The sequence below is a fragment of the Orbicella franksi genome, chromosome 7, assembly GCF_964199315.1.
Source record: "Orbicella franksi chromosome 7, jaOrbFran1.1, whole genome shotgun sequence".
NCBI lineage: Eukaryota > Metazoa > Cnidaria > Anthozoa > Scleractinia > Merulinidae > Orbicella > Orbicella franksi.
In genome coordinates, this window is record NC_138151.1 from 7911358 (window position 1) to 7937465 (window position 26108).

Consider the following 26108-nt stretch of genomic DNA (forward strand, 5'->3'; position numbering starts at 1 on the left):
ATGTAACCGATGTAATCGAAAAAGCTTTACAAAGGTACTTGCTTATATATCATCCTTTACGCGTCAAGTGTTTACAATATGCTAATGCAACTTCAAGTACACAATACGAGCGGAAAGTACTTAATTAAGATAGCGAATTCTAATCAACACCACGAGGCTTCCAAAATTAAAAATAGAGTGCTAGGATTAAAATTACACGTGCTGAGGTTAAGATAGAACAAACTTAGGAAATTAAAAGTGAGATACTTAAATTTGAAATTCTGAATTGGTGTTACCGACAGCAAGGAAAAATTATCCCATGAATAGAAAACATTAAAACTCCATTAGTGAAAAGTAGTTCAGCTGGCTAACCTCCGAGAAAACCAATAAAACTTCATTAGTGAAAAGTAGTTCAGCTGGCTAGTCTCCGAGGGAACGGAAGGTAGATTTCAATAATAAAAAGAAACTCAAATGACCCGATAACGAACTACTTGTCTTCTAAATGAAAGTTAGTGAAACAGCGTTGCACACGCTCAGGTATACAAAGAATCGGCAAAGTACAATGAAGAACAAAACTTAAGATCTCTAGCTGTTAACTGAAAAGAGGCTACTGTCGGTTTTTTCCTATAATTTTCCAAATAATAAAGAATTGTCTGTGGAACGGCGAATTTTCTCATAACAGAATCGACTGGTTTCGTCTGGAAGTTATTTTATACTAAGTCTTTTTAGTACAAAGTACATTCCTGCTACAGGGTGTGAACAACAAAACACCCACAAGCAATACGTGCAGGATATGACTAAAATCCTGCACCAGAAAATGTTCAATATAAGCGGGGCTCACAGATTTAACGGTAACAATATATGCCATACATAATAAAGCAACTGTGTTAAGTAAGTTATCGATAGCAAAATGAGAGAAATATATGTTATTGGCCGGCTGGGAGGTCCGTATAGGGAAAAACTGTGACCGAGGTCTTGAAAATGCTGCCCTCGGCCTACGGCCTCGGGCAGCATTTTCAAGCCCGAGGTCACAGTTTTTCACTATCCGGACCGTCCCCAAGCCAGACAATAATATGTTTATCTTTTTTTCTTGCGGTAAATTGGCTTACAAGTGGGTTTGTTTACGCAACTTTGTCATTGAATTGGCTTACGCGCCGTGCACAAACCAATCCTAAAAAAATCTAACTAGCGAACGAGCGAGTAACTCAGATACTAGACAAGGTAAGATGTATTAAAGAACAGATTTATTTCGAGCTACTTTATTTTAGTGGCATTTAGTTCACCAATTAAGTTCTCCTAAAGTGTTCTTCCGGAGTGAAATTTCGTGCAAAGATTGTAGTTGTACTACAAAAACAATTTCTGTCAGTCGTTGCGAATCACTCGAAATCAGAGTTTTCTACCGTAAATTGAGTAGAAGATAGCGAGGAAATTCGTGTATTCCTCAGAAATAATCTCAAATACAGCAACGATTAGAGAGGTAAACTCGACTGAAATTGAGTCATTTTTTAATTAAAATTGTATAGAGAGAGACGCGCAGGATTACGCGCCATTACAGCGCCGAGCTACAAAGAGGGTCCCCTATACTTTTTTCGTGACGCGTGAATGGGCGTTTTTTCTTTGCGTGAAGCGTGAATGAGGATTTCTTTTTTCCGTGTTTCGTGAATCTATATTTTTCCGTCCTCGGGAAACTGGTTTTCGATTTTTTCGTGATCCGTGAAAAATGCATTTACTTTCGCGTGATTTGTGAACCATCGACTTTTATGGGAATAATTTTTCGCATTTTTGGAGATTTTAGCGTCATAAAAGCTCGTAAACTACACCAAACTGGATGTAAAAAGCGTGACGGCCTGCCTTTCTCGACATCTCTCGACGCGCGTGAGGATGGAGGACTGAGAACTAACCACAGCAACAGTGAACCAGGAGGGCCTAGAATCTAGTCTGTCACGCTGTATCACACACGCGGGGTATCACGCCATTTCGATCGAGAAAAGACAGAAAATGGAGGGTTCTGCGGAAAAGGTGAGTTAATCTGTCATTATCCACACTCTATCCAGCCTTAACTGTTGTCTGCTCAACCATCGCTTCGATGTCATAACCGAAATATGTCAACAAAGTGTTAATATGTCTTTTGGATTCTTTCTTCTGTCTTCACGAAGGTAGCATTTGTATATATTATTCATATTGTCATCTTTATTGCTTGGTGACCTCGTGCATGACCTAGCTGCAGTCTGCATTATCAACCTTTATAGTTAAATGACCATAAGGTTTCCATAGTTTAATTTTACAGTTACATTACGATCAAAACAACGTTTTGTTGCCGTAAAAAATGTCTGCCTTAGTCTTGGTATCGATAAAACATGTGTCCGTCACTTTTTATCTGAGAGCCCGCTTAAATACGGCTCAATACGGACACCCCGATAATACGGACACTTTGGCATGTCCCCTTGGTGTCCGTATTAACGGGGTTCCACTGTACATGCATAATACCCAATCCACAAAAGATCTAGACATGCTGACGACGAGAGAGTCTGAAATTATCAAAATATGGCCATGTGCAGCTATATCTACTGTGGTACATTTCAGTATTGCCAAATACATTTTTGTAATGATTGTATTTGTATGTTTTGCGAAACGTGAATAGAATTTGCATTTTTACGTAAAACATGATTTAGCCTTTGCATTTTCGCGTGAAACGTGACTGTTTACTTTTTTCTGTGAACGTGAAGCTGTTTTTCGAATTTTCCGTAATGCGTGAAAAGGCCAATTACTTTTGCGTGAAACTGTTTTCAGAAGAGGTATAGGGGACCCTCTGTTTACAATATGCAACTTTATATTAACAACGACTCTAGTCTTATTGTTTGAAATTTATCAAATTTCTCCCAGTGTGGTTCCAAATCAGATAATCAAGGAGACTTTAAAACTCTTATTGAAGATATAAGCTTAACTTCTAAGCTTGTCTCGCCGAGGCAACTACATAATTTTTATGGAAAACGCGAAAGTTTCTATGTAACAAAGTCGCTTACCACAATTTGGCAGTTCACTTCACTTTGAATCCTATAGGCAGAAACTTCCAGAAAAAGTCATGAAGACTGAACTGAACTAATCTTTTCGATAGAACAACGAATCAACCACTGTGTTCTTTCCTCTAAACACAAGAAACACGTTTGATTTCTCTTGTTGATCACCTGATCATGTGACTTCTTGCACGGCTGCAAATCTCGACGCTCGAAGTTCTGTAGTCTTCTGAGTAAATTTTTCGGGTATTCCAGCTCTTTTCTATAGCCGTCGTTCGCTCTGCCTCACAGCATTATTCGGTATTACTTCATATCCTTTCTCTAGCCCTAACTCGATTTAATTCAGAGCATTGTTCAGTACTATCTCGCCTCCTCTCTAGCCCTGGCCCGCTCTTTCGCGATCCTTTTCGCCACTTCTTTGGCTGTTAATCCTTGCTCTCTGCCGTTCTCTTTCACGTTCTGCTTCAGTTAAACCCTATCTTGAAAACGTTAGATCAACCTCTCCGATCGTTTGTTAACATTAAAAATAGAAATAAGTTTTTTTATTCCCTGACTTTTCTGAAAAATCCCGTCCAGAACAGATGGCATTCCTTACCTTCCCCGTGTGGACTACCTCGACTGAGACGCCCCTCCCCCTCCCCCAGAGTCTGTACGGACGGCGTTTGCTCGCTCGTACGCTGACGTCATAACCAAATTTTCTCGGCTTGATGGGTTATCAATTTTATTTACCCATGGTGCTTCGCTGGCGCGCTTCGCGTGCTGAAGCTCCGCTATGACACAGAAGTCAAGTGGCTCTTGAAGATGAGGCAACTACTTTAGGGGACGGAGGTTTATTCCTAATCCTCAAGATCGGCCAGTCTACCACAGATTCCTCTCCTCCCTCTCCACAACCATTTTTAGCAGACTGCTTTACCAATTTGACCGTACCCATTTATACGTCCGGGTAAACAGAAGCACTATATATGGTAAAGAGCTTGCCGATGAAGGCAACGCAAACATCGGGCTCGAACGTAGACTTCAGGCGGGGTCCGACGTACTACCATTCGGTCACTGTACTGCACCTTTCTGAATCCAGCGTTTAGTCGAGGTTATATAGAAATAATACACTAAATCATACCAAGAAATAAATGAAAGCAAAATAAATAGATTCCCCTGCCGTTAAATTATCATTACAGGTGTACCTCTTGTTGGGTACCTTCCGCTGCCGGTACATGTGGAATGACGTCAGGTTGTTCACGTACGCGTATTTGTAAGGGCACTGGCTCTGGTTTTGGTTGATCAAATTTCTGTCCTTTCTTGCTTGGATCAAAGTAATGCAGCAGCGCTTTTTTGTGGATCTCTCGGTGTTGTTTGTTCCAAGAAAAGATGAAACTTTTTCGTCCGTCAAGGTATTCCTCATTGAACTGTGAACCCACTTTCCTTCGAACCCAACGCGAGATCACAGTACGTTTTTCTTCGTCTTCATCTCTGTATTCATCGTCTCCACCAATCACTATGAAGACTCTGTCCCCTTTATGGATATGAAATACTGTTTCAGTAAAAGTATTTGCAACGAGAACAAGTTCCGAACCGTTTGCCTCTACTTCCGAGGAAAGTTTCGTTCATTATTTAATATCTTTAGAGCTTTATAGCTTTCCATTTATTTAATTAGAGATGCTTTTTGGACGCGTTCGACGTCAATTACCAAGGCATTAAAGATCATTTCCAGTCCGTAATGCGCAGTCGCAACACCCTTATTTTATAAACATTGTAAGCCTCATTCGATGGAATCCGAATCGATGTTATTCGTTACGAACCACATACCTTATCTTTGAGACCTTTCAAATTCTTTTTCCAACAGCTTCATTGATTTTTACAGCTTCGAAGTTGTTTCATCAAGTGGCATGAGAAAGAACTTGGAATTTACTTCATGTAAGTAGTTGTGAAATGTTTACATTTTGTGATGTCTTACATGAAACGAAACAAAAAAACGTAAACAAATTCTCGAGAGTAGTGCGCAGTACCGACGGGAAATCATGTTAATTAAGCGAATGATTACATGGAGATTTAATTAAGACATTAATTAAGAGGGGGATTACTTGGAGATTTTAGCCCGGTTGGTGGGAGCTGCGATTCTGAAACAATCCCCTTAAAATAAATTGGAAAATAACATAGGAGAGGGCCGGTTTCAGTCCAGGTCTCAGCTCCGGCCCGGCTGATCACAGTACGTCCTTCTTCGTCTTCACCTTCGTAATGATCATCTTCACTAATCGCTATTAACACTTTGTCTGCTTTATGAACATAAAATGCCGTTTAAGTAAGGGTATTTTGAAGGAGAACGAGTTAACACCGTTTCCCTCTGTTTCCGAGGGAAGTTCGTTCATTATTCCGAAAAACTAATTTTAAAAACGTTCGAGGGTAGCTAGAAAGGGGTGATTACATGGAGATTTTAGCCCGGTTTGGGGGGGGGGGGGGAGGCGTGGGGGACTGCTTTAGTCCAACTTCTGAAACAAATCCTCTTAAACTAAAATTGACAATTACATCAGTGGAGAGGGATTTAGCCCAGGTCTCAGCCCCCGGCTGAAAATTCCAGCCCGGTTTCACAAATTTGCTGTTTCATTTCCAGCACTGGTAAACGGACTAACAAAGCTTCAAAAAGCCCATGCAATAAGGAATGAAATTTCTGCCCGGCCAGGCTGAAAAGTGAACTTGAGCAGGCTCAGTGATTTTCTTTACTAGGAAACAAGACAGCTGCCAAGGAGAAAAGGTTCTAGTGGAATAAAGGCGATAAAATTAAGAATCTCTTTTCCTATGTCTAGCTAATTACAAAGCTAAAATGGAATTCAACAAACAACAGTGACCTCTAATGTATACCTGCGATGATGTCTTCAATGCAGACTTAAGTTAATACGTGGTTAAGAACCTTCCGAAGTTGAAAACGTGAAACAAAGGTTTATTCTCTTTCCGCTTTCCTCTTATGCAAATTTCATCTTCATATAAGATTCAAGTCAGTACAAGTCTACCATGTGACCTCGTGTGAATATTAATTCTTTGAAAACGAAAGTGTTCTTCACTTATTTTAAAACTCACCCCTTGCTACCTCTGCTGAAACGGATGAAACATATACACGTGTATTTCTATACATCGAATCTTTAACCACAGATGTATTGATTTATGTGTGCTCTGTTGCCCCCGTTGGCAAAATAAATCAAGTTTTTATACTTCCGGTCTATAAGGTAAACTAACCTGTGACCTCCAGTAACGCTCTGTAGATCTTTGCGTAGCCAATACCGGCGTTTTCTTCGTTAATTGAGAGCCGAGATTCGTGAGCATGAACGACAAATGTGGCAATGTCCATCTGTAGCTGAGGAATGATGTTTTCACAAATCTGTTCAGGCGAAAATTGAACTTTTCTATCGAAATATCGAGACCATGTTTCTCGTCCACTTCGAGTAAAAACTTTTCCACGACATCCAGGTTGTAAGTCTTATCACAGTTAAAAAGGTAAACCTTCTGACTCGACCGTTCCGCCATGTAATAACCTATTCTTCACTGAATTGAAAGCTTATTCCCTGACGTTATGTTTACCGGTGACGCTATTTCGCTTTTACATGACATCAATTCTGGGAATGACTTTTATTTACTTTTTCCGCGAGATAGACAGTCACGTTTGAACGAAAGGTGTGACCTTGTCACCATTTTTAATTTGTTGGGATTACAATGTGAAATATTTCATTCTGAAAACTGTTTTTCCGATTTTCAAATCCCAAAGTTAATCATGATGAACAATTAAAATGTGTAAAAAAACCCGCGTGTTGTTTTTTGCCTGCTGACAGAAATTTGCCTTTTAAAAACCCAAACATATATGAGCCTGTTAAGCCAAGCAAGAAAAAGCAAGATCAAGCAGGTTCATATATGTGGGTTACAGTTATATTATGAATTCCTGTCTGTAGAGGCAAACACTACGACCAAGTTGTTCGGGACCACGAGATGTGTTAGGCTTATCATAATACAGTTGTGAATAAATACTGTATGGATCAAGCCCAAGTTTATGTCCTTCACAGAACTAAATATCCAATAACTACCTCCAAAAACCAGAACCTATTTTTCTAGACTTAAATGTAGGTTCTTACACGCTGATTTTAAAGACTGAACAAACGATTGGCGCTACTTGCTTTTACAATTGCAACGACGATGAACGAACTTTGGAAAAAGTGAAGGTCTGTTTTCCGAGTTTTCTGGTGTATCCGCTGAGATTGAACGGCGGAAAAGCACAAGTGCACAGCCGTATTCGTAATTGAAGACACGTTGGCGTGATTATCGAAAGGCGCAGCATAATAATGTATTTCACATACTAAGAGGTGATTTGGGTGATGGCGTCATTAGACTACAACTACCAGATTCCTTCACTTTTCTGTTTCTTATGCTAATTAGGGCAATTGTTGGTTAAACCCCACTGGGGATTCAAAATTTAAATAATAAAGAGGAAACGAAAGGAATTCTGGTAGTTCTAGTCAAATTAGGACAACGTGCAAATCTGCCGTAAAGAAATCACTTTATTTAAGTCATGGTATTTAGCACTGCTGTGCTAAAAGGGGACACTTTAAAACGAGAAACAGGCACTGTAAATAGAAATGAAAACTTGTTAAAATCACAACTGGTTGGAGGCCGACCAGCTGGCTATTTACGAGACGTGGACGAGTTGAATTGGGGGACTACCAAACACAAATCCATCTAGTGGCAGGGAGGGGGATTTGAAACCCGGACCTTTGTACTACAAATCCAGCGTCTTAACTAATAATAAGCCCCCTCCGCCCCCCTACTCCCCGTTATATTAAAATCTCCTCCTGTATACTTTTCAATAATTTTGTCGGCAAACGAGAGCACGAGGCTACATTTACTTGTTGGTCCAATAGCTGGAGTTAACTACTGCCCTCTGAGTTTATTCTGTTCAGGAGTTTGTCGACAGTCGAGTTCATTTACTTTCGAAACTGATTTCTTTTTCAATATTAAGCATGCAGTCTATACAGCTTGACCGGTTCTCTGTTTTAGTTTTTACCTGTGATTTTACACCTGTCTACTTAACTTAAAGGTGATTATAAGCTATATACTGCGACAGCAATATAATTGTATATATATGTTCACTTTAAAACGTCAAACTTCAGTACTTCTTCAACTTGCGAAGTTCTGTGCGCCTGTCCAAGCAAGGTAGTTAACGGTACGTTATTTCACCGTCTTTATCACAAGAAGGCTTTCATGCGCTGAACGATTTCACGTAACCCATCAACCCGGAGGCTAAGGAATCTCTGACGACCACGTGCAAATGGCCAGGGTCTTTCTCAGAATGGATCTCCAATTTAGCTCTTGGCACATCCTTCCATTTCTGAAGCAAATCTGACGCTAATTGAGATGGTGGTTCCCAGCCCTCTTTCCTCTCCACCACATCACTTTCTTTACATGAGATGGCGCCATAACGGATGACTGTCTTCACCATCAGTGCCTTCTTGGGGGTGTCGCTTTGTTGATCTTCGTTCGGATCCATTGCTGGAAATGAAACGTACTGCCATTCAGGCGTAGCAGCATCACTGGCACTGGATTCATTCTCCCGAATTTTTCCTCTCCACCAAAGAATGACGCCTTTTTCCTTAAGAATCGACTCTACTTTGTTGGTGATATCGATTTCTTCACTCTGTGATAATGCCAATTCTTTCAAATTTCTGTCTGAGCAAATAATGACGATAGCTCTTTTTTCTAGACGCAAAAAAAGCATGAAAAAAAAATCAATTTAAATGAAAGTTGTATTAGATTGAAGTCTAGGTTTAGACATAAACATTGGTTACGAGAGATTAGGGTTAATCTGGTACACGCCTTTCATTTCACCCCCTAATTTAGGTACAAAATGCAAATATTAAACACAGGGTGTGTGGGGTGGGGGATGGATTGGGGGTGGGGGAACCACTCAGGGAGCTAGCACTTAATACCACCACTTTTGGCCTGGATCCCGAAGAATGACACACGAACATGCAAGGAATCAATTATTTGACATTTGAAATTGCCACCTGAAATGAATTTCACCTTTAAATGTCCTCGTTTCCAAAACTCTGATAACGAGAAGCCTGTTCAAGACTCTCGGTCCGTGAGGACAATCGTATAAGCCCGCGGGCGATTAGCGGGGTCTGGTTGAGAAAAGGAAAGGGAGACCCCTCCTTTTCCCTACAAGATCCCGCTCGTCGCCCGCCCGCTTTTCCGATCGTCCTTACCGACCGAGAACCTGGACCAGGCTAGAAAACGAGGAGACCACTAATGGCAACTTGATTTAACACCTTAACGTGTTAAAGGACAAACATGCCTTTCTCTCAAACCTATTTTGTAGCCCCTTTAACATTCTTTCCAGAATCTTCGAGAGCGTAGTTTTTATTATTTGTATTTTTGTATTTTTTTAGAGGGCCACACTGAGTTCATCAGTAATGTTAGCTACTTTTACGTGTCACCCTCATAAAATAAGGTCTCTTACTTAATTAATTACTTACTTATATCCTCAAAGAGCCATCCATGTTTTGGTAGCCTTAGTTAACGCCCTTAGTGCGCTTCTTACCTGCTACTTTTTGAGCCTCCATCAACAGATCTGCGATAGCTGACCTCTCCCAGTTGTTTCTCAGGGTAGCCTCTTTCAGATCACTCGCCAACAGTCCAAGAGCACACATTGTTACCGATTGTACTTGCAGATGCAGCTTCAGCTCTGTTGGGCTTCCAATACACACATCCGGAGGGGGACGCATGCTCGGTAGAGAGTACATGTGGCTGACAACTGTGGCGGTAGCCTCGTCACTACAGAGGATCATTAAATCTGCAGTTCCTGAGAAACAAGGAAACAAATGCAAGCTGAAAGGGTGATCATGTTAGCCTGTGGTGTAAGTAAACCTATCCTGTCTGCTGGTGTGCCGACTCTTCTCCCTGGTTAAGACAGGGTTTTTTTTAAAGTTTTAAAACAGTTGCGGTTCAAGTAGTTCTTGATTTGACAATGGATTCCATACTCTCACGTCGGATTATATAGTATGTAGTGTTTACGGCTAATGATTGACTGTTTTTCGGGCACAAGTAAGGTCCAATCCAAGACACTAGTCATTTATCTGAATAGTTTCGCCATAAGTGTCACTTAAAACCCAGAGAGAGAGAGAGAGATGGTAACTCAGGTTGCTTTCAAGCATACACTGAGCAGAAATACAAGTAGCTAAAAACAGCCATAAAATGACTTTTCTCTGGGAAGAAATCAATTGTTCACTGATAAATATGATATGCTGTTTTAAATCCATATTTTTAGTTTTGTAGCATATTTATCTTTCACATTTAAGCAATACAGGATTTTTCTGCGTTTACACAGCCTCATGAAAAACATGAGGGGGACTGGGAGAATTCGAGAGAGTTATGCAAACCTGAGTGTTTAGACTATTAACTATGGTTTAGATGAGGCTGTGTGAACACGGAAAAAAGGCTTCTGTTGCTTTCATAAAAAATTTCTTGTCACAACAGTTTTTGCATGCTCTCATCCAAACACACCAATCAACTAATGAGAGCGCGCGTACTATCTTAAATATTTTATAAAAGAAACTGCTTTACCGCGTGGTTTTGCAGCCGTTGTGCTCGCGATTTCTTCTTGTCTCCGACGTCCATCGATTTCTAGTTCGGCAAACGACTGCAAAGAAAGAACGATGACAACCTGTGTTAACAAAGAATCGACCGGCTCAGGTTAAGGAGTGCTCCTACAATATTTGTATTCCTTATTCGACTATGACGCCGTTAGACTATATGAGAACAAGTCAAGAAACACACAAAACACACGAAATCGTGGTTTCGCCAATTGAGGACAGAGCCCACCAAAAGACGCGGAGAGACCCACTGAACAAGCAGCCTGACACATGCATGGTTAAATATAGCGATGAATAAGCACAAGTCGTGTAAGGAAACCTGACCTATAAACCTAGAATCAGGAAAAAAAAAATGTCTCGAACAAAAAACTGGATACAACTATTAAATGTTAGGCATCTTTTGTCTCTACTCATAACATCAAATTAGCAATCATACAATCATCCAATGGTACTCGTCAGGACTGGAATGGCTTTCCTCTCTTTTCTCAATAATAGTGAATTATTCATTAAATTATCTTCATCAATGGATCCGAGCGATTTGGCAATAAACATACCTGTACTGAGGAAATTCATGTTGTTTCAGTTTCGCCAGAAATTCTCGGTTCAGGTCTCTCAACATTATTCCAGACACAACAACAAATACAGTAACACGGTGCTTCGGTCGACAAATTGTAGCTCCAATTTTTGTGTCCTAAATACTGAATATATTCGACACGTTACCCGGCTAGTAATTTAATTCTTACAATAGAAACATACTACTTCAACAGACGCCGAAGCTGTATCTGATTTTGGTCTCGCTGCCATCCCCAACTGAGGAACAAATTTGGATCCTGCTTTGCTCGGATCAAAGAAATGCAGCAGTGCTTCCTCGTGGACTGATCTGTGCTTTTGGTTCCAAGAAAACACAAGGCTTTTTCTTCCGTCACGAAACTCCTCTTTGAGCTGTGGACTTACTACCCTCAGTGCCCAGCGTGACAAGACATTTTGCCTTTCCTCGGCTTCGTCCTTGTAGTTGCTATCTCCACCAATAACCACGACAACTTTGCCACCTTAAATAACATCAACAATGGAAACTGTACATGTCACGAATGGTTTTCTCGTCGTTTTACCAAGCTTAATAATATAATAACTATATACATTTACTATCGCTTAATTTGTATTTCCAAAAAAGAGAGTACGAGCTCATAAAACGTCCAAGGCAATAGTGCACTCAGTGATTGAGTGATTCTACTGAGCAGCGTCTCCAACCTCTTCAGAAAAAAATGGCCAAATGGTTTTCTAGGAAGTTGACAATAAGGCCGTTGAAAAAGATGCGAACTTTTCTCCCCTGGGCTAAGTAAAACTGTACACGTTTTATGACAAATCAAAGGCACAAAACCATTCTAATTGATGAAAGTTACATAGCTACATAGTCACATGGCTTTGCTAGTGCTGATGAATCACCGGAAACGAAGCCAGCCCGGGGAAAAGGGGGGTGGTGGAGTAACTGATTCAAAAAAAAGCCTTAACGTGTTAAATTATTTTGCTCGTAATGTTACTTCTTTAACTGGTTGATTGACTCGAACATTTGCACAACGAAACCACGAGTGAATGCTTTCAGTTTCCGTCATTTTTTATCAGCTTTTTGACACTCCCGTTGTTTCAGTAACATCCAGGTTTGGCGTTCCATTTCGTGTTTCCTTTTTTCCTCTTCTCATAATATACATATAGTGCCCCACCTCTGGTTTTTCGATTTCGTTTGGAAACGACACATGGGGCAATAACTAATATAATCGACGAAATGGCTGGTCTGGCTCCTAAGTCTATACAGACGAATACACTCTCGTATACGTTCGAAGGTGAACGAATACTTAATATTTTGATGCGTCTTGGCCTCTTGTTCACCTGACGTAAACAATATTTACGATCATTGTAGACCTTCGTGTACTTTCTCCAGAGCTGAGTGGATAACCTCGTGAACATTTCAAACAGTGATTTTCCCCTAAACCATGCATGGAAGCGAATTTCTGAGAAACTTATTTAATTCGTCACGTGAAGTTTACTAGAAAGCGAAACTGATCGGAAGAATCTCTGTACGATATCTTATACTCTACTGCTACATAATTTCGCTAGACTTACTCCATTTTTCAAGATTTGGTGATGGAAATACATCGTTTCATCTCTACATTAAAGCTTGCAACCCGAAAATCTTTGATACGGATTCCAGAGTGTACTTTTCCACTTCCACTCTGAGAAGGCGCAAGGTTTAAACAAGTAAACATTTAACTTACCAGTGGCCTCTAGTAACGCTCTGTAAACCTTGGTATATCCTATGTTCACGTCGCTTTCGTTGATTGACAGCCGAGATTCGTTTGCATGGACGACAAAAAATGCGAAATCTATTGTAAGTCTAGAGATGGTGTTCTCGCATATTTCAGACATGTTTTTGAGACTGAAATAATGTTTTGATATCGTAATGGTGAAGGGAAGCTTTTCTCCGACAGAACGAAGCAGAGCTTCTACCACGCGTAGATCGTAAGTTTTGTCACAGTTGAAGAGATGCACCCGTTTCTTTTTATCCATTACTGCTGTGAAGAAGTAAAAGCGACAGTCTTGAACAGGGTTGATCTTCGATATCGCTTTCTCTGTGAGTCACCGAAAATACAATTTCTCAGAAATTGCGTTACACAGCCTTCCGAGTTTTCACGGAATGCTAAGCAGCATTATTGTCACGCAATTAACATGATCACAGATTATAAATAAATTCTATCAGACACCATTTAAAAATATGAATCGTTTTCTATTTATACTTTCTTTCTTTTTTTTTTTTTCTTTCAACACAGATTTCCTTAACAGTCTCGAGTTATTATAGAGACAAATGATTTTTACATCATTTTGGTCACTTACATCGTGGCTGACTCGCGGTCACTCGCGGCTGAAGTCTCGTAAAGCATCAAGACAACAGATGAGACATTTCCTGTGTCTTAAGCGCGCACCCACCATTTACTCGCAGAATCTTACGCTTTGCATATCTCTCATTAAGTACGATTACAATTCCATGCAAAAACACCCAACGAATTCCCATAAAGAAAAGTAACCTAGCTCGTCCAGGGAAGCTAACCCAACGCGCCCCCCCCCCCCCCCTCTCCACACACTGCACACACACACACCCTCCCCCCACTTCCGAGACAGTTTTTCAAATTGAATTCAGCTTCGCAAGCAGGAAGCAAAGCATACTTTGGAGACTTAACTTGGGGAGTTTCAGCAGATTCAATGGGGTTTGACTGTGCAGAATTCGACGTTATTTATTTGGTGATTAATTGATCTTTTTTGCTGTCATTTTATAGCGTACATGTAGAATTATGAGGGAAATTTCTGGCTTTAGAAAAGCTGACCAGTGGGCCGGTCATACCATAAGTAAACGTCGTTAGTGTAAATTACTTTCAGTTTTCACGGGGTAGGGCATATCCGAACTTTGTGAATTTTACCAAAGCTTCCTTAGGGAGAAAAGTTTACACCGAAAACAGTCCTTATTGAGGACAAGGCCAAAATAAATCGACAGATAAATTGAAAAAGCAATGAGCGGTACGAAATGAACACGAAATGTACGTCCAAAAGGGAGGGAGTGGGATTCGGTTGTGGCTGTGGGTCACTCGTTGAGCAGTCCCCCATCCACGCCCCACCCTGTAGTTTGCGTTTTCTTATAGGCTTAAACAATGAATTGATCGTTTATCTTTTTCCTACATATAAGAGTGTATATTTCAGTTCGTTTAGTGTGAGTTTAGTGAAGGTAGTTTTGAAAAGAATTGTTGTAGGTGACTGACGTTTCGACCACCTGAGCAGAAGGCATCTTTGAAGTCTTGTTTCTTGGCCACTAAATAGAGGTAACCACTGCAGGCATTCCACAATGGATAAATTTCGCAATAAACTAGCAATTCTAAAAAAGTTTCAGTCATCCGTCTACGTTTACGCTTATATTTACAGAGCAACAACGTTTACATAATAATATTGTATTTAATGAGTAAACAAATTAATGAATCGAAATATAATTATCTCAAATATGTTTTACTTAATCGTAACCGTGTTCAAGAACTTAACCGCCTAAGTAATCTGTCTGACAGACCTAGTTTATGTCGAATATCGATTTTTATCTTTTTATCCTCTTGACGACATGAATAGATATTGTTAACAAATAAGTGCAGAGAAAAAAAAAGTGGAAAGGGCAAAACAACGTAAACTAATTAATATATGCCCTTTAATTAAATACATTTCTTTTAAGATAAAATTAGTAGAGCTAGTATGAGAGGATAGAGTAAACACACAGTAAATAGATATACAATATCAGAATTATTAATACCGCCGAGCAAAATAAAACTGGTATAGATAAAGTAATGTCATTTACAGTCATCAGTAGTTGGGCAAAATTATCTTTTATTTATTCCAAAGCATTTTGGATTCAGGAGTTGTAAGAACACACTTCGAATTGTGTAATTATGGTGTTCCTATACCAGAGACAGGATGAGGTTCGAAGACTTTTATGAAATTAGGTGATACATGAAATATTTGGCAGGTAGATAATTTAACAATGTCTGGAAACTTAATGAGGCCAGGTTAATTTGATCTTCATGACTGACCTGAGCTAGATTGGGCAGACATTCACGAGTCCCAGGAACATTGCTTAGCTGAAGTATATTTGCTTTATACAAATAATTAAAATCATGATTTACACAGTAGAAACCCGATTTCTAAAATTATTATAAAATGAACGTGAAAGGATGAATAGCTCGAGAGATAGTTCGAGATATAGGGGGTGAAATTATGCAGTGAAATAAATTTCAGGGAAATGACACTATACGGCTTGGTTCGAGCCGTGGAGTAGTTCGGGAAATCGAAGAGTTAAGAAATCGGGATTGAGCTACTACTCTATTTTCGAATTTAAACACAGCTGATTTAACCTTTCTCAGTTTTAAATACTAACTCAGACGCATGAAAATGCTTTTTTTTTAGTGGGCTCAATGAATGGTTTGTCACGTCTTTGTTTGTTTGTTTGTTTGTTTGTTCGTTTGTTTGTTTTCAAAAGGCGGTCATTAATCCAGTTTCTATCCTTTTCTACTACATTATTTTAATGACATAGTTGTGTGTTTGAGTCCAATCCGTCACATTCAGTAAAATATATCGTTAACATGGAGCTACACACTGTACACATAAAAGTTTCAATCAGGTTCCATGTGATCGGCTGTATCCTTTGGAGGAAGTCTTTCCCTCTTTCCTAATGTGGAGAGGCAACCTATACCGGAATTACCAAGGAGCGTTTCCTTCAGGCTGTCGCCCACCTGATGTTGAAGACCTAAATGTAATAACTGACCTTAAATGTAATAAACTCCTAAATGTAATAACATTTGGCCTTAAATGTAATAAACTCCTAAATGTAATAACATTTGGCCTTAAATGTAATAACACCTAAGTGTGACAACATTTGGACTTAAATGAGATGGTTTATAATCACGTCATCATTGACGTCATCAAAGGCGTCATTAATCAACTCACTGTTACTGCATAAACCACGTGATCTGTTGCACCATCTGTCATCTCATTAAAAGGGTTCTTTTATCGCAACGAGTAACATGTGTTTTCGGGTTTGTCACCTGACTAATGACGTCATTGCACTCAGTTATAGCGGAGCTCTGCAGCGGCCCGAATCTAAGGGCTACAGAGCGGAACTTGGCGGCCATACTCCAGAAATATGTCAACGTTAAGATTATCGTCAGCTTATATCCTATTTGATATTGGGCATCCATGTTATGGCCAACTGACAGTTGTCAAAAAGGTATTCGCTGACCAGTATCACATGACTATTTCACGGGCTTACGTATTCTTTTATTTTGACCGCTGATTAGGTAATTGTTCTCCACTGGATCGCGGGCTCAAGTCCTATTTTTAATCTGTCTATGGTCTCTAAGTTCAGATTTAAATTAAAAATAAAACGGGAAGCACTGCTTTTAGGCTTGGCTAAATCTATCAAGCATTGGAGTGATATTTTATGGTTTCATTTTCGAATGATGAGATATCCTGGGTCTCAACTGGACAAAGTTCTTATTGTAATTATATATGACTTTATTAATTTTAGTTTATTAATTTTGAACTCAAGGCTATCAAGGATATAAAATTTATAACAGCTAACATGCATCAACGGACGTAATTTTTTAAACAAATTATGTATTGAAACAACATCAACATTTAAACATTAACAGTTCTGTCCATTTCTTTGCAGTGAATGGTTACTCTTTTGTCTCTTTTCCTCTTCAGCTTTGTCAAAAAGTCAGTATTTGTTACTTTTCTCTAGACACAACTAACACTAACAAAAAAAGTAAAACGTTTGTAACGATACAACATCAGTGTTTAAACATTAACAGTTCTGTTGACTTCTTTTCATTGAAGCTTGTTTTTTTAGCCGGTTTTTTTGCTTCATCGAAAGGTCACCATGAGTTACTTTTTTTTCCAAAAAATTCTTTTGATGACACACCAATCGTATCCGTCTTTCCTAATCTCCAACCAGGCATTGGCCCATTTTGGATCGGAAATGATGCTTTTTAATTCCATGATCAGACCGCTGGAGGTACCATATTTCTTGATAAGGCTACGGACACTTATAACAAAAGATTGCACTCCGCCGGAGATATAAACCCTCGGCAACATTCGAGTTAGCCTTTGCGTCACCGCCCTAAACCGTGTACTGACTCCACATAACGATTGGTATGAATGGCACGCGTTACCGGCAAATAGAGCGGCCGATGATATCAATACCATTTGGAAGATTTTTTCTAAAAGTTCATTGGGCAGGTTTTCGATGCAACAATCTCTATTGGATGCAGACGCCAATGAGCCAACATCCTCATCAGGAACAAACTGAAGCGCTATTTGTTCCTCTCCACCCTCAATTATCTGCAAGGCTGTCTCGTTTGGCTGATCACTTTCCTCAACTTCAACCACAACATCTCCCAAGTCATCCGCACCCTCTTGTTGTTCAATTTCTTCATCACAGTCATCATCATTAACCGTATCACCCATGTCAATGTTTCCTTCAGTTCTACTCGCATATTCCTCCGTGATGTCTTCTAGTACCTCCTCACCATTGTCGTGGTCGCTCATAACTGGTTCCAAGGCCACAAAATGTTCCCCTTGATTTTCTGCAAAATGTCCAAGGTACACAGTGGCCGTTGCAATGCTTGCTGACGGGCTGAACACATGTTGCCCACCAGCTCCCAGGGAAGATACTATTTGAACGTCAATGTTATATAAGTTCGCGGCCGCATACAGTGTTAGCTGATCCCCATAGGCCCCATCTTGTGACATATGATTTGTATAGTTGCTCCAGGAAGCAAACTCATTGGATGCAGTGTCCAATTATGTTAATCAAACGCAATCATTAAAGCAGGAATTCTTTGTTAAACAGTTTTTCAAACCTACAGTTTGGAAATGCTTCGTCATTTGCGAAATATTACCCCATGGGGCATAATACAATTGATACTTTTAAAGAAAAAGCAGATTCACATCATCCTACTGGGAAAATTATAAACGACCAAAATAGCGGACTCTGAGACCTTTTTTTCCAGACACAGTTACATATATAAAAAAAGGAGACAGATTGAAGGATCGAACTATCCAGACTCGCTGTGTGTGGTCTCACAAGAGAGCCAAATCGAGATATAAAAGGCATTTAAACCATGAAACGACAACAGCTATTTCAAATGCACTTTGCGTCGCGTCCTGGTGACGTTGTCATCACGGCATCCGGTACCACTGTGATAGTTTTGTCTGGAATTGTTGTTTGGACTGATCAGGTTGTGATTCAAGAACGGACTGATAAATCGCTGGCGTCTTGAAAATATTTTCTGCGGAACTATATTGGTTAACAAGTAGATTTAGAAACAAAAACGTCACGCTATTACCAACCTATCGAAATTTGTTTGTATGAGAAGGAATTTAAAGGCTGGAATAAGGATTCCCGCTTACAGGGATTGTGTGTAGTGTCACGTGATTATTTTACTAAACAACGAGGTGGTTACGTCAATGATGACGTTTGTGTAACGTTGTTTCATTTAAGTCCAAATGTTGTCACACTTTGGAGTTTATTACATTTAAGGCCAAATGTTATTACATTTAGGAGTTTATTACATTTAAGGTCAGATATTACATTTAGGTCTTCAACACCTGAGATATGAAGGACTCTTTATTCACGACAACCCGGTAACGTCCAACTGTGTTTTCTTGATAAATCAACAATTCTGCGTCGGCGGTTGATCTCCATTTCCTCTTCAAGTCATCTTCTATCTCTTTAGGAGGCTTCCACCCTTCTTCATTTTGGTATGAAATTATACCGTCGCGCAGGCGAGCCTTTAAAAGTAATGTGGACTCACTGGGATTCATCGGCCGTTTGGCAATTCTCGTCTGAGACCTCTCTGCCATGCCATCACGTTCTGGAAGAGATTGTGATCGACGATACTGAAGAGGACGTTTGGGATTTTGAGTTTGATGGAGAGGATTTTTGTTTCCCTTCCGCCACAGAATTTCGCCCTTTTCACCGAGATGTAGCCTGACTTTGCGTGTTAAGGCATCTTCCTCATCCTGTGACATCTCGCTGTCGTCACTGCAGACGATAATGACCACTTTTCTCACTGAAAGCAAAGAAGAGTCAAGGTGAAGTTTCCGTTGCAACAATGTACCACATGGAAAAAGCATAAATTATTTTTAATGAAATGGTCATGATTGATGATCGATGAGATCAAGAAAATTATTATAGTTTAAAGGTGTCTAGTAATGTCCCTGTTGGTAGCAAGGGTATTTTCCTCATTTGTAGACTGAACAACAGGCCTAGGCCTTCCCAGTTTCCTCCCCTCCTACCTTCCGTTCGAAAAGCCTGATACTCAGGAAAATGTAGCTATGCAAGAATTTCACTATTTTGTAAACTGTAATTGTACGCCTTTTCTGGCAGCATCTAAGGTCGCGAGTCAATAAATACAAATACCAGGACTAACTCTCAGAAACGCGGTCAACAGGGTAAAAGGTTTTACTCCCAGCTAAGACGAAGCTCCACAGAGATGATGGTTTTGATTTTAGTACCAAACAGAGGTCCACAATGCGAAACTTATTAGATGTTCCCACAGTAAATAAGGTTTATAGACTCCAAGCTCTGAAATTCACGCATCTTTGGCACAAAGGCCTCCTACCAAGCTTTTTTCAGGATTTCTTTCAATACGCCAGTGAAGTACACGGATACGATACCGGATATGTATCTAGGGAAAATCTATACATATCAAAAGTGCGCACCAATTCTGGTAAACAAACAAAAGCTTACACAGCCACTATTCTCTGGAACAATATTCCCACTCACCTTAAAGATATCAATGTCTTCAACTTCTAACAGAGCATACATGTTTATTCAAATTCATGTCTAAACAAGTGAAATTTTTATTTTTTTGTCTTTGTTTCTCTAAACAACTGAAATTTTATTTACTGTCTAAACAACATTCTGAAAACGTGTATTGATTTTCTTAATTGTTTACCATGTACACTTCTCATCTCTTATCAGTTCTGTATTTTCATAAATATCTATAGAAACCTTATAATAATTGGAGATTGACCAGAAAACTATCCCATATCGGGTTACGTCAGTTTCCAGACTCACATCTACATTTCTTTTTCTGCCCCCTCTATTTGTATATATATATATATATATATATATATATATAAATTTTTAAACTTTTTTTAGATTTCTTAGACTTTTTACTGTATATATATATTTTTTTCGCTCGAAGTTGTCCGTCCTCGTTTTCCACAATTGCCTACAAATTTCATTACTCGAGGTTTGGACTACGAATCCTTTTGGATCCTTCTGGCGCGTGGCATCCCTGTTGGCTCGAAGCATCTTAACTTTTTATATATATATATATATATATATATATATATATATATATATATATATATATATATATAGAAATGAAAACCGCCGATGAGGGACAAACAATTCAGCCAAACAATGGCTGCTTTAAATGTGAAAGAAATAGATGCGATCTCTGTCGAAATTTCTTTGTTGAATCTAAATCATTTCTAAGTTTTAAAACGGGCAGAAAATACACCATTCATTCAAGGCTTTCTTGTGATTCTAAAAACGTGATCTATTTAGTTTCCTGCAAGAAATGTCGTTTACAGTACATAGGATCAACTACCACCGATTTTCGGGTTAGGTTTCGTAACCACAAGTCTGCTATGCTCACAAACAAAACCACTTGTGAGGTAGCAGTACATTTCAATAAAATTCCACACTCCTTGGATGATTTTGAATTCCAATGCATTGATCAGGTGCAGGCCCTAATGACTCAGACGAGATCGATAGGTTTTTAATTACGAAAGAGGCTTATTGGAGTGCTCAACTGTTCTCTTTGGCTCCCCATGGCTTAAATAAAAGAAAAGAATTTCACTCCAAAAACAGAATTTGTTATAATTAACTTTCTCTTGTGTAAATCTGCGTTCGCGCCATAAGGCAGTTCAAAGGCCCTTCCTTGGATTTTGTCAGCTTTTTGGGTGTTAGGTATGCTCAAAGGCCCTGCCTGGGATCTTATTACAGCTTATTGTTTAAGGGCCCCTCCAGGGATTTTGTTGTTTGTCAACCCTTTAATGCTCCAAAGGCCTCGATTTGGGATTTTGTTATTTACCCTGTCCAGCGTAAACGTAGGTTTCTTTTTTTTCAACTGCTTCTCTTTGCAAACTATTTTTCCTGTTATATTTACCGCATTGCAAGAGTCCGTTTTATCTATTTTAACTCTTTTAGTTTTTAGGTTGAATTTAACCTAGTTCTGCAATTATCACGCTCTATAATGTAATTTATGCACAGTATTGTATTCTTTTCGTTTGGTCTATTAATTATCACCCTGTATGACGCAATTTATAGTACAGCATTGTATTTCTCGTTTTGCATTTTCTTCCTGTATTGTATTAATCACGATGTATTAATAGCACAATATTGTATTTTTCATTTCGTTACGTAATCTCCCACACTGTAACCGTATTTAAACTTAGTTTTCGTCCTTTTTCTCTTGTAACTGATGAAGGTCTTTTTACCGTCAGAAGTTGTCCGTCCTTGCTTTATCAAACGTTTTTAAATTCATTTTTGCGGTGAGGCTTGGACTGTGAATCTTCATTGATCCTCCTGACGCAGTGGCATTCTTTGTTGGCTTGAGGCATTTTATAACCGTTTTATATATATATATATATATATATATATATATATATATATATATATATATATATATATATATTTAAAAAACTGTAATTGTTCGAGTGAATAAGTTGAGTTGTTGTTGCTGTCACAACGCAAAGCTGATAAGTTTGAAGCTGGTTAGCGACTTATGCCCCATGACTCAAGCCTTCGTGAAAGAGATTTAAAACAGATATCTTACCTACTGTTTCTCTGATTGTGTTCAGCAGGTCTGTATAAGGGGTTTCAGCTGATCTGCGACACAACTCGTCTTTCATGGCTCCAGCGTCGACAACAATAATACAGGACCTCATTGAAGTGATAGAGAGTAAATAGCTGGGCCCGGCATCTGGGGAACCACTGAATATGCTGAATATGTCAAGTAGCTCATCACCAAACCAGTCCCTGATAATGGCAATATCAGACTGGTCCCGACAAACGAGCGCTACTTTCCCCTGCGATGGTGTATCCTCGGCCATTGCTTTTAAACGTTTGCTAGAAGTATCTTCCGGTGTAGGTTCGGCGTATTGTCCTATAATAATGAGAATGAGAGTGACGAATCGAATTGCAGTTGGGCCACTAGCTGTTACATTTTCTTTTAAATAAACTTCCCGAAAACGCATGGAGACTTGCTAATACGGACACATTCCTCAGCCCTTTTAACAGTGTCTGTGTTAAAGGGTACGACTCTGTCAAAATGTTAGTAGCAGTAGTAGAAAAAAAAGAAAACAACAACAACAATCAAACAAACAAACCAAAAATATGTTATCTATTAAATCACATTCTTTGCCCACTTTTTCTTTTTATTTTATTCACTCAGTTTTCTGACTTTCTATTTTTCTATAATAGTAATAAAAGTAATAATAATAATAATAATAATAATAATAATAATAATAAATCATTTGTAACTATTGATAGACTGACCCCTCTAGACTAGCATAGCTATTCGCGGGCCAGTCCAACTGTACAATGTAGATTTTATTAAGAAATAAAATGATGAAGAAATGAAAATCTCGACTGATCGATTAGATTGAAATATCACCTTTCGTGTCACGGCTTTCCCATCATGACGAATTTCCCCCCTCGTACCCGACAGCAGGTTCGGAAGGGCGTGATGGATGTAAGCGGAGCGGCCCCCACATGTTTATTCTTGAGTACCCGTCGGTGGACAGTCCAGATTGAAATATATTGGTTAAATATTGGTTATGAGTTGAAATTAGATTAATTGATCGATCGATCGATCGATGAATTGATCGATTGAATTGTTCATTGAAAGATCGATCGATCAATTAAGATTGCTTGATTAATTGATTGATTGATTGATTGACTGACTGACTGACTGACTGACTGACTCATTGACTGACAGACGGACGGACGGACTGACTGACTTACCTCTCCTAATCTCGGGGGTGACTTGCACAGTTTCAACAAGGTTGGATTTCTCGCTGTTAAGTGACTGATAAACAGGAATATTTTCCTGCCTACCATTGGTTTCAGCTCTCTGCATTTCGATGCTATCGTCCTTCACTGGCTCTAGATCTAAATTGGAGTAGTTTATTGGTGTCGTTGCTTTTACATCGTTGGAAGTAACTTCCTGTGACACAAAAATGAAGTTAATGCTTTTATGTGTTATTTTTGTTGTTGTTTTTTTGTATTTATTGTTGTCTGTTCCTATTTTTGCAACTTTGAAGCTTGGCTGGTCTGTTAGCAGAAAAAAAGTGATGTATTTTGGTTGTTCCGCGCTAAGGCAAATTAAACTGTGTCACTCAAGGAGTAAAAGAATCAGTTTTACTCTTTACGAATACCCTGGCTCCTGTTGTACCACTTTACCTGAATCGTGTCAACCGCAGGTTTGGAAGGCTGAAGTTTTGGTTCAAATTTTTCCCCCTTCTTTCCAGGATCAAGGAAATGCAACATTGCCTCCTCATGAATCAGTCTGTGTTCTTTGTCCCAGGAAAAGATAAAGCTTATGCGTCCATCCACGAATTCTTCTTTGAACTGAGAGGAAATCTGTCTCTTAGCCCACCGTGACAAGACAGCTTTTTCTTCCTCGGCAGCATTTTTGTAATTGTCATCTCCACCAATAACAACAATTACTTTGTTGCCTGTCAGTTTAAAAACACAAATCAAGTCGAATCCAAGAACAGCTGTAGAGAGCAAATATTACTGCTATTGCTACTGCTACAGCTACAGCTACTGTTGCTACTACTGCCACTTCTACTTCTACCGCTGCTGCTGCTGCTACTGCTACTGCGCGCTACAGATTTTGCAGCTTACGTTTCTTTAAACCGAAGCTTTGTGTTTCTTCGGAAGAGCGGGACTGTGCGACACAAAATGAACGTAAATCGTCTGCGTGTAATGTTCCGTCTAAAATCGATACCTCCCTCTTGTGGAATATCCTTAGTGAAAGAATGGGATTAGCTTCTTCTCTGAACTTGAAGTTGGAGTAACCCATTTTTAAGCTAGCTACGTCTACTGCACTACCACCTAATAATAATCCAGGAAATGCGGTAATAATCCAACGCATGTTCATAGCGCCATAAATGTTTGCCAGCATAGTGAATAGGAAAAGGAAAACTGAGCGTTTCTCGTTCGTTTGATAAAACTTAAACCGAAGGCCGTAAATTGATCATAACAAGACCTGGGATTAAGTTTTTGACAGTGGTCTTATTTTTGGATTGCATGTTTAAATGGATGCTTATCCCCAGAAGAGGCAGTTTTTAGATATACAAGATTTTATGTTTGAAAAATACGGACGTCGATTATTTAATTTTTTTTTTTTTAAGCTGCTTTTGTGCTTATTCTCGGAAAAAACAAAAAAATATTTAAATTTGTCTATAGAGCGTTTTCACTGTCACCCAATAAAAAATAAAATCAAAAACCATTCAGTGGATAAAGTCAAGAAATTGTGATATCATAGAAGATAGATAAAGAAGACAGTTCTCCAAGTTTAAGGTGTGTGCGTTGTCCCAAAGTTTAGATATTCGTCGAAATGTTCCGCGCAAATTTACAGAGCTAGTATGGAGCCGCCATGTTGGTGTTCCTCTGTGATACACCAATATGGCAGACGGAAAATAGTGTTAACATCTGAAACTTTCTTTGGCTATCTAGGCGACTGATTAACTGCACTGAACAAACAAACATTTAAATAAGTACTTAAATGGCTAAAAATCACTAGATAAATACATATTTTTCGACAAACGCAGTTGTAGCTTTATGTCACGCACCGCCATAACTCTGAAATTCAAAATGCGCTGGTTTCCAAACGAAGTACGTTATTGAGCTGGAAAGTTGTAAGCCGTGACTGATATAAATTTAGTACCTCTTATGCCTGATGAGGATTAAAACTTTGGTGGCTCTTTAGTTTTGGATTTAAGGATTTGAGGACGTCACGTAAAAATAACGCTCTATTCTGCATGGTGAAACTTGAAATTTGTCTGAAAATTTCAGTTTAATAATTCTAAATTCTGAAAATGACGCTTTTCACTGCTTTGAAAGGTGAAAATAAAGATAAAAATTGCTTTTCTTGGCTTTAAAATTAGAATGTAAAGCCTTTCAGTTTGCTTTCAAATTTTAGTTTCAAATGAGTGTAGTGTTACTGTCATGCAACCACTGCGACAAACCCGAAACACTCGATTCGTTCAGCACTGTACAATTTTTCTGAGTAAACAGGAATTTCATTGCTGGTTTTTGTCGCGAGGACTCCATAAAAAGTTCTGATATGATGTTTTCCGGATCAATGTTTTCCTTTAGGCCTTTGTGTAACATAAAATATGAAGGTTACGATGTTGTCATCAACGAATTTGTAAGTAAAACAGTTCCCCTTTAAATCACTCACCCGTTTTCTCCAGTAATGCTCTGTAGAATCTCGCGTAACCAATGCCAGCGTTGTCTTCGTTGATTGACAGCCGAGATTCGTGAGCATGGACGACGAACACGGCGAAATCCATCGGTGGTTCAGATTGGATGGTCTTGCACAATTCCGTCATTTCTGAGAGAGCAAAGTACTTCTTTGTGAGGATCGAAATTTCGAAGCTTAGTTTGTCTTTGATGGCGTTTAACAACTTCTCCACTACATCTAGCTTGTAGGTTTTATCGCAGTTAAAAAGATGGAAACATTTCTTGTTCCCTTCCTTTCTTTCTGGCAGCGGCTGTTCCTCCTCCATATTCGAGTCAGTGTTTTCTTCCATCTTGATATTGACACTGTTTTGGTTTCAAACCGATTCCACGAATTCAGCGGTTTTCAAGTCAAATTTG

The 26108-nt window shown here is 39.1% G+C and overlaps 2 protein-coding genes and 1 pseudogene across 2 annotated transcripts; all 3 read right to left on the reverse strand.

Moving 5' to 3' along the window:
- Window positions 1–3625: 3625 nt before the first annotated feature.
- LOC145493370 (uncharacterized) lies at window positions 3626–6506 on the reverse strand (annotated as a pseudogene).
- A 1011-nt stretch (window positions 6507–7517) lies between these two features.
- Window positions 7518–13214, reverse strand: LOC145493325 (uncharacterized). The gene is made up of 5 exons (XM_081472769.1): window positions 12889–13214; window positions 11375–11667; window positions 10590–10665; window positions 9568–9828; window positions 7518–8723 (listed from the first exon to the last, which is right to left on the reverse strand). The coding sequence occupies exons 1-5, from the start codon at window positions 13178–13180 to the stop codon at window positions 8227–8229; spliced, it is 1419 nt and encodes a 472-aa protein (XP_081328895.1). The 5' UTR covers window positions 13181–13214; the 3' UTR covers window positions 7518–8226.
- A 1357-nt stretch (window positions 13215–14571) lies between these two features.
- Window positions 14572–26057, reverse strand: LOC145493318 (uncharacterized). Its single transcript, XM_081472758.1, has 6 exons — window positions 25690–26057; window positions 23682–23956; window positions 23244–23445; window positions 22054–22383; window positions 18809–19272; window positions 14572–15930 (listed from the first exon to the last, which is right to left on the reverse strand). Exons 1-6 carry the CDS (start codon window positions 26039–26041, stop codon window positions 15811–15813), a joined length of 1743 nt encoding a protein of 580 aa, XP_081328884.1. The 5' UTR covers window positions 26042–26057; the 3' UTR covers window positions 14572–15810.
- Between the last annotated feature and the right edge of the window lie 51 nt (window positions 26058–26108).